Here is an 8,619-nt window from a genome sequence, read left to right as displayed (position 1 = left end):
TCAATTTCTAAACTATTTAAAATTGTTTAGTGTAGTTTCAGTTTAGTTTATAAAAAAACTAAACCATGAACACCCGTAAGAATGACCTAGATGTAATGTGTTTAATACAACAGAAATTAGGACAAACGACGAAATCGAAAGTGTAGTCCATATTTTCATATAATCTCTGCAATTTCTCAATTCTTTGTCAAACCAACAAAGTCAGTAAACAAAAACCAAGGTTAGCTGAAATTCCGTATACTTTGTTAGAGCCTAATTCTAAAGCAACTCCAAGTTTGTATCGAAATTTAACAGGCAAAAACAAATCTAAGACCGGTAAGAAAAAGAAGCGTTTGGCTAAACAGTATGCTATTTTTTTCTTTAAAAGAAAATACCAAGCATGTACATCGTCCAATAAGAGAACGATCCGTCTTTAAAACAGCACGCCTATATGTTGCTATTGTGAGGCCTCAGGTTCCTTTCTTCGACCCCGAAATCTTGAAAATACGTTGTTGATGGGAGTATCTGGAACTGGTATCAATTTACCAACCACAGCAAGAGGCCAACTGAAAGTGTGGAAAGAGAGAGAATCAGCAAAGGAAAGACCCTGTTAGTACTTGAGCATAAAGCAAGCCTTGCAGTCATATGTCATATATATTACAGGTGCTAAGCTCCTTTCACCACTTGCTTAGAATAACTTGAATATAGCTAATAGGGTTTAGGCAATTTCTAGTTATAAGTAGGGACGGATCCATTAAGGAAGCAAAACTACAAGCAAAGAGAAAAATACACTCGCGGATCTAATGCAGATGATCAACTGACCTTATGAACCCAATGATGACAGAGATCAGCCACTGCTTCCAATTAAGCCTGACTGTTGAAGTGAACTTGCCGAGGAATTCGATGATGATGATCTGAAAAACACTAGCAATTTTAGGGTGACCTTGAAAATATTTCATACGAGAGACAAATAACGAGGAGTTAAAATAAGACAAACCTGAAGCACAACAGTTAATCCCACTATACCCATGAAGAGGTAGTTTTTCGTGACTCCACTGAATATGTTAAACTCATCTGGCTTTCGTGCATTGAACTCATTAAAGATCTGCAGTTTTGAACACATTTTTTTAGAATTGAAATAAGATGAGCACACTACAGCAAAGCTACCAAAATGACAACGAATATATGGTGCATGAACTGCGCATGCATTGCCAACCACTAACGCATCACAAGGATTTAGCAGTAATGTAAATAAGAGTGACTAGCAAGACATCTCAGGAAAATTGCAATAGGCTTTGGTTTTCTAGATACAATTAGCACCTATTGGAAATTAGCAATCACCATTACAGCACAACCACCAATACTATTATAGAACATGCATAAAAAGATAAGGAAACTAACATTGGTAATTCTTCCAACACAACTTTACCATTTAAAATGCAAATGTACAGTCCTAAGCTCCTAGCACTAAGTATAATTTCTCATCAATGACTAAAGACAACTTACTTGAGACAGAACAAATGCATTGAAGATCAGAGTGTTTTTCACTTTAATTGCATGATCATTTTTGTCATGTGTCAGACCCAGTATGCTCCTACCTCGGAAATTCAGAACAAGCAACACAGATACTTGGTACATTGCCTGAAGAGTTCAAATCATAATCGGCAATTCAGTTTACAGAAGAATATAGCATAACAACGGTAATTGAAATGCAGGACATCATAAACCAATAGGTAAATAATCCTTGCAGACTACAATGACAAGCAGTTAACTGAGAAATGAGAAACAAAACTCACCTGTATCAGTAAATTTCTCCACATAATATTTGTTATGAGAGGTTCTCTGAAAAGGATACAAGACAAAACTCCATGTTAAAAAAACCATCGAAGCACATAGGCACCGCATATATCGCTTGGATAATAAAGCTGCAAATGAAATAGGACCAATATCGATAATGTAAATACAAAATAAATGCAGCCTTCGATATGCTGTTTAGGACTGTTGGCAACAATTTTGTTTTCGAGGGGTATGACTATTATTCATTGCATTTAAAATTTCTCTCTCCTGTTGAAATAACCAAAATCTTTAGATTTAATAACAGAGCTGCACTATTCACACTTTCAATTAAATTTCTTTCTTTACTCTTGGGTGCATCATTCAAAAATGCATCTACAAGGAACAAAATTTTATGACATTCATCCAATTCTTCAGGTGCTGTAACACTAGAAAAACATAGCAAGAAAATGTCGTATTATCCAAACAAAAAGGCACAATTAGAGAAACTGAAGTTCCAACCTTCGGCCCACTGGAGGCCGATCCATAAGGTGATCAGTTGGTGGTTCAGTTGCCAATGCTAGTGCTCCCAAAGTATCCATGATAAGATTTACCCACAAAAGCTGTAGAAAGAGCAATAATATGCATAAGGATATCAGCTGAAACATAAATTGAGGGGCAAAGCCAGAGAGCAAAACACAGGGAGACAGCAGACCTGCACTGCATTCAGTGGGACATCACCAGAGGAAACAGCAGCAACAACATTTATAACAAGAGCTGCTACATTTACTGTAAGCTGAAACTGGATAAATTTCTGAATATTTGCATACACAGAACGTCCCCATCTCACAACCTACAAGCGCATAGATTTTGAAAGATACAAGAGGTATGCTAAAAATATCAAATTCATGTTCAGCTTGCAAAACACTATACAAAAGCAATCCAAAACGGTGCAGTTCAATTATATACAAACCTTTCATTGGTTGGCATATTGACTAACTACCTAAATACCCATCTAGTAATGCCAGAAATAAATTATTTTTTAAGATGTAAATACTAACCATAAATGATGCATCATTTATTAAGATAATTTAAGAACAAACTAGATCTCTCAAATCGAAAAGAAATAGGTCCAACCTTTACAACTGAAGCAAAATTGTCATCCAAAATAATAATATCAGAGCTTTCTTTTGCAACTTCAGTTCCTTGAATACCCATTGCAAGACCTATATCAGCCTATATTCAGAAAGTATAGAAATAAATTAAAAAGGGAAAAAGAAAGAAATAGTTCAATTCATTATAACGGAAAATTCTATGATCAAGAGATAGTAGATTCATACATCGAATATAGAAAAGCATAACATAATGAAATCAGAATCATTAATAAACCTAGGGACTTGTCATCACGTGATTACACAAACAGGAAAACAAGACAGGTATACCAGGGGTAAACAAACTCTCATGGTGTTCAATATACAATTACAAGTATTGACATCGATAAAGATTGTTGTGGTACTTCAAATTTGAGAAAACAACACAATCACTAGCACAAAAAAGAAGATAGTAGTAGTGTAGTAGTAGCCAGACCTCATGTAGTGCAGGAGCATCATTTGTTCCATCCCCAGTTACAGCCACAACATGTCCCTTCCTCCTCAATGCTTGCACAAGCAATAATTTGTCATTAGGAGATGACCGTCCCATAACCTGGTAATCATATTGCCAATAAATATCATTCACCACGAATAATACCTCTCTCTTAAGAGCCTGAAAATATTGTTGTCAGGATTCTTACTGATATTGCTTCAGCTATTTCATCTCTCTGTGCATCTGTCATGGCACGAAAAGTTTTTCCTTCAATGATGATTGGCTCTGTAGCTTCAGCAAGGGAATTAAGTATTCCACACTCCACAGCAATTGCTTTTGCAGTTTTGACATTGTCACCAGTGACCATTTTTACCTAGAATTAATCGAAACAAAAAAAAGAAAGGAGCAGAAAAGGATTATTTATAGAATGTAGAAACTGGATATGGAAAGCACCATTGTATTTCATTATCATCAAACGAAGTTATTAACGTTGGTCTTGCTAATCTTTAAGCCGTCAAATTCGAAAGCAATAAACACGTTTGAAATAAAGAAAAATTTAAGTCCATAGACCAGGGCGTAATTCAGCACTCCATATGTTATTCCACCTACATGCAATGCATCCGTCTCTAGACGCACCGAGTCAGTGCTTCTTTGGCATCAGTTATAACCACATGAAGTCATTGACAATGAAAGTAGCTGGATTGAATTTTTCTTATTTTTATTATTATAGTCTTGTAGCATATTTTACAACTGCTAACATGGCCACCATGCATATTCTGCTTTCTGTAATGAGCTTCCATCGCATCACCTCCAAGAATACAATGGACACGGTAATTTAACAATTCTATTGAGGATAATTGAAAATAAGTACCTTAACCCCAGATTTTTGGCAAAGCTCCACTGAATCTTTGACTCCAGGTCGACAAGGATCCTGCATGTCAAATATGAGATTAAGAATCAGATATTTAACCAGCAGAAGCGTATCTTAGAGTCGAATGCTATCACAAGTTAGAGTTTATCAATGATTCCCGTGTTAAATCCAAATGCACAGAATCCACTTACAAGATATTGACATGGATGGTAAATTAAATTAACAAAACTATAATCCCTGAAGAGTCCCAAGGCCCAACCACTTGCAATTAAGCAAACAGATGAGATTGGCAGCTAGGAATGAGTGTGCAAAACACAATAAATTTTAAATTAAGAGAAAAACAAAAGCACAAGAAAATATTAATACATTATAAACATCAATGACAATGATAGACATGTATTCAGAGGAAAATACTTGCCTTCAGACCAACAATAGCTAACAAAACAAGATTATCTTCTGGTAAAGACCAGTGAGCCCGTTCTTCTTCAGTGGCTGGAACATTCTCCTTTTCAAATGTTCTATATGCAATGGCAACACAACGTAAACTCTCGGCAGCCATGTCTTCAATAGCTTTTCTGAAAGATACCATCTGCAAGCCAGGAAAATTTCACTATGTAGGACTTTCTCCAGATCAAGCAAGTGAACTACTAAAGGTTGAATCATCCAAACTACATTTGTTTGCTTTGTAAAATAGGTTGACACAGTCCAGAGAGAGAGAGAGAGAGAGAGAGAGAGAGAGAGAGAGAGAGAGAGAGAATGGATAATACGCCTTGGCTGAGATTATTTCCAAACAGGAAAAGAAAGTGAAAACAAACAAACAAAAAACAGAAGAATGCCTTTATGAAAGCACAGATCAGAATATAAAACTGCTTTATCAAACCTTTTCCTCATCCATGTCTACCAACTGGTCATTTGCATCAATGTACCGTGTACAGCAGGCTAGGACAATCTCAGCAGCACCTTTCCAGTGTATGTGAACTTCAGAGTCAGCCTGCATACAGAGATAAAATTTGCTTATTTAAGGTGCACGATATGACAAAACAGATGATTACATCATTATGCAGTACAAGCATATTGTGATGATATTCCAGTCAACTTGCATACTTTACTGGGTATGTAGATAATCTCACAACTTGAAAGTGAAACGGACATATCAGTGTTTAATTCAGATTTAAGAGTGAGTTGACAGTTATTAATATGACATTGGAGTTACTTGTTAGTGCTCATAGATGTGAATGAAACACAGGGACAACATAGGCACAAAATTGTGATCCAACTGAAGCAATTAAAAATAGAAATCCACATTACAAAGAAGATACAGCAGCAATAGCTTAAACTGTCTATGAGAGAATACCGTTTGTACTGCAACTCCGCCTCGTTTTTTCTCAGAATTGAAAGGGAAAACGTGAATAATTGATGATTCCGATCTAGTAGAGTCGAAGTTCATCCCAATCTGATATTTGATTAACATTTACAAGCAACTGTAAGAATATTCTTCACACACAAAAATAGGGAATAAACTGTATTCCTGAAAACAGACCTCTAATCCCCAATGTAAAATTGCCTTTTCTGTTGGTGATCCGGAAACCTCAACATCGTTACCACCCTGTCAAGGACAGACTTTAGCAGAATGCAGCAGCAACAAAATTATTGTCCATACAGAGAAGAGTAAAACAAAGTGTAACAAGATCAGTTCAAGCAAACCTCAGGGACATAAACACTGCCATTAGTGTTCTGTGCAACACCTTCAATGAGCAAAGAGTGGAGCTTGGGAGAGAGCTCTGACTTGTTACCAGGAGGATCATTCTTCTTCCCACCAGCATAAGCCTCAACCACAGTCATCTGTCAAAGTATTTAATAAAATTCAAGCTATAGACAGAAAATCTGCCTTAAAGTTAACTATCAATGTCAACTATGAACCATAGAAATTCACTTCCTTTAAAATGTTCCCAAATTTCAAATCGACGAGAGTTCAATCGATATCTTCCAAATTCCATAGAATCAATGAAATTTTGTGCTCCTAATTTACCTTAAATGCGGAAGGCTTATTATATACAACCTAAACTGGTGAGCATCGACATGGGATGCCAGGAGCAACAATACTATGGTTGAATTTTCACCTGAAGTTTCTCCTGGCCTCTACTTTCAACAATTGGAAAATTCTCCATCTGATCAACTCTTCTGAAAAATTCTATTTCAGTCAATAGGCACTATCCTTTCTTTCTCCACCACCCACCCACCACGCACAGGCGTGTGGGGCCTTCTAAGTTCTAATACATTCATTCCTGATCTCTTCTAAATCCACTACAATATCCATATATTTATAACTCTTAGCTTAGGCTCTTCTTGACATTCTACTACAAGACATTTTTACAGTAAAAGGCATTGTGCTTCTCCCGCTGTAAAACAAACTTTTCATTTTAAGGATTCACAATCTCTTTTATTCATCTACCAAACCTGAATTCTATGGTTTACATCTCCATCTATTCTCCCGTTTTGTGTGATCTCCAAATTTCACAGCTAAAATAGCACTAGTGAGAATATTGACAAGTCCGGTATGTCAAAATCCATGTGAAGTGTGCAGACGAAGGTAAGCATGTATTTGATTGCTGAACCACTAAAACAGAAACAGCTGCTTGAAGTGTGCTCTCCAGAAAATTTATGAAAATTGCCTAAAACCAGAATCCAATGAAAATTCAAATGATACATCCCAACATACCTGATTCATGGTCAACGTGCCAGTCTTATCACTGCAAATGGTTGTTGCAGAGCCCATTGTCTCACAAGCGGAAAGCCTCCTCACCTGCAATTCGATGCTTCAGATTTAACAGAGATTCACATGTATGTCAAAATCCAATCAAAGAACAAACACCAACTGACATACCAAAGCTTTATCCGCCATCATTTTCCTCATTGAGTACGCCAGTCTATAACATAGTCAAGAAATGATGCGTAAAGAGATAGGGAAAAATAATATATAATATATTCCAAAGAGCAAATTAACAAATATACTAGGTACGGATAAATCTTTATCTTTTATCAAAAATACAGCCAGTACTTCAAAAAAAAATTGAAGGGATCAAAATTATAAAATATAATGAGATACAAGCATAACAGCAAAATTTTACCACCACATTTTCTGGCACCAACAGTAACACATCATTCAGACTATACAATAAACTGTTCCTTCGGTTTTTAACTAAAAAAGGTCAGCTAAAACCAAGACTAAGCAACAGAATGAAGTAAAAGTACTAGGTCAGAGGGAATTAGCAAACTTACGTTAAGGTAACTGCTAACGGGAGCCCTTCTGGTACTGCAACCACTACAATAGTGACCTAAACATTCAATGGTTACAATCATACTATATAAAATATAGACAAAAGTATGTTGGATTGCATCATCATGACTTCTCCCACAATTTAGACTTCATCAAGGCACATACCGCAACAGTTACTATCTTAATTGCCCCGTCAATAGCATCACCAACTTTAGTCTTCCCTGCTTTAAATTGAACATTGCCACTTGCATCTCTGGTATGGCCGGAGAAAAATCTGCTAAAAATTAATCATGTCAGAGGCATGCATAATAAAAGCTATTATCACAAGAAAACAAATGGAAAACCATAAACCAATATCTAATGACCTGGCCAGTAGCACAATCAGAACAACAACAGCAACAGAGAGACCAACAATACCGATGAAGGTGGCTACACCATTTAAGCGAACCTATATTGAGAATATGTTAAGGACTAGTAATATTTAAGAACACAAGATCTGGCAAGGAAATTATAGGTAAAAACACCTGCAAAGGTGTTTCTTCACCAGTGTCTTCTGAAATGCTGGCCATTAGAAGCCCCCATTCAGTATTAACACCAACACCAGTTACCTAGAAAAATAAACAAACCAATAAAATCTGAAACCAACAAATTACACGATCAACCAATATAGAATATTTGGGTAAAACTACAAAATATATATAAGCAATTTAATGCAGAGGTTTCAAAAAAATAAATATAAACAAGTTCGGAACAGGTCAGTATACATTTTCCAGCATCCGATTTCTTTGTCTCAATCCCAAGAAAAATACTTCAAAATGAGAATAAAAACAAAAGCTTAATTTCAATACTGACCAGAAGGAATAAAAAGAAAAGAAGAGGTTTAGTGTTTAGGGAGAGAGGAGGAGAATACACACACACTCTTACCAAAATGGTTTAAATGAATAAATCCAATTAGGAAGCATTCCACCACCTATTAACAAGATAAAAACTACAAAAAACGAAAAAGTAAATGAAAAGCAAGTCTATATTACCAGCATAGTACCACTGCCATCTGCAACTTTACACCCAGACATCAAAAAAGGGTCCTTAGAATCTTTATGGACCTGGAGGCAAAATGGTTATATGAGGGGAAAAT

At 36.1% G+C, this 8,619-nt stretch overlaps 1 protein-coding gene across 10 annotated transcripts in view; it reads right to left on the bottom strand.

Annotated features, from left to right (window-relative positions):
- Window positions 1-131: 131 nt before the first annotated feature.
- Window positions 132-8,619, bottom strand: part of LOC112738186 (calcium-transporting ATPase 8, plasma membrane-type) — a 47,628-nt gene continuing 39,140 nt past the window's right edge. For 6 of the 10 annotated variants that reach the window (XM_072211839.1, XM_072211840.1, XM_025788517.3 and 3 more), the window contains 23 exons: window positions 8,516-8,587; window positions 8,009-8,092; window positions 7,850-7,932; window positions 7,650-7,758; window positions 7,487-7,542; window positions 7,092-7,134; window positions 6,927-7,010; window positions 5,912-6,049; window positions 5,748-5,813; window positions 5,562-5,660; window positions 5,088-5,198; window positions 4,626-4,796; window positions 4,208-4,267; window positions 3,545-3,709; window positions 3,340-3,456; window positions 2,890-2,988; window positions 2,468-2,605; window positions 2,275-2,375; window positions 1,776-1,821; window positions 1,486-1,620; window positions 977-1,084; window positions 802-893; window positions 132-545 (listed from right to left, as the gene is read on the bottom strand). In XM_072211839.1, coding sequence (XP_072067940.1) covers window positions 437-545; window positions 802-893; window positions 977-1,084; window positions 1,486-1,620; window positions 1,776-1,821; window positions 2,275-2,375; window positions 2,468-2,605; window positions 2,890-2,988; window positions 3,340-3,456; window positions 3,545-3,709; window positions 4,208-4,267; window positions 4,626-4,796; window positions 5,088-5,198; window positions 5,562-5,660; window positions 5,748-5,813; window positions 5,912-6,049; window positions 6,927-7,010; window positions 7,092-7,134; window positions 7,487-7,542; window positions 7,650-7,758; window positions 7,850-7,932; window positions 8,009-8,092; window positions 8,516-8,587 — 2,286 coding nt within the window. In that variant the 3' untranslated portion in view covers window positions 132-436. The remainder of the gene's footprint in view (window positions 546-801; window positions 894-976; window positions 1,085-1,485; window positions 1,621-1,775; window positions 1,822-2,274; window positions 2,376-2,467; window positions 2,606-2,889; window positions 2,989-3,339; window positions 3,457-3,544; window positions 3,710-4,207; window positions 4,268-4,625; window positions 4,797-5,087; window positions 5,199-5,561; window positions 5,661-5,747; window positions 5,814-5,911; window positions 6,050-6,926; window positions 7,011-7,091; window positions 7,135-7,486; window positions 7,543-7,649; window positions 7,759-7,849; window positions 7,933-8,008; window positions 8,093-8,515; window positions 8,588-8,619) is intronic. The other 4 variants (XM_072211842.1, XM_072211843.1, XM_072211841.1 and 1 more) reach the window with 3 other exon arrangements.

Source organism: Arachis hypogaea, chromosome 13 (assembly GCF_003086295.3).
Source record: "Arachis hypogaea cultivar Tifrunner chromosome 13, arahy.Tifrunner.gnm2.J5K5, whole genome shotgun sequence".
Lineage (NCBI taxonomy): Eukaryota > Viridiplantae > Streptophyta > Magnoliopsida > Fabales > Fabaceae > Arachis > Arachis hypogaea.
The sequence above is the reverse complement of the archived record's forward strand: the minus strand, read 5'-3'. Positions and strand labels throughout refer to the sequence as shown.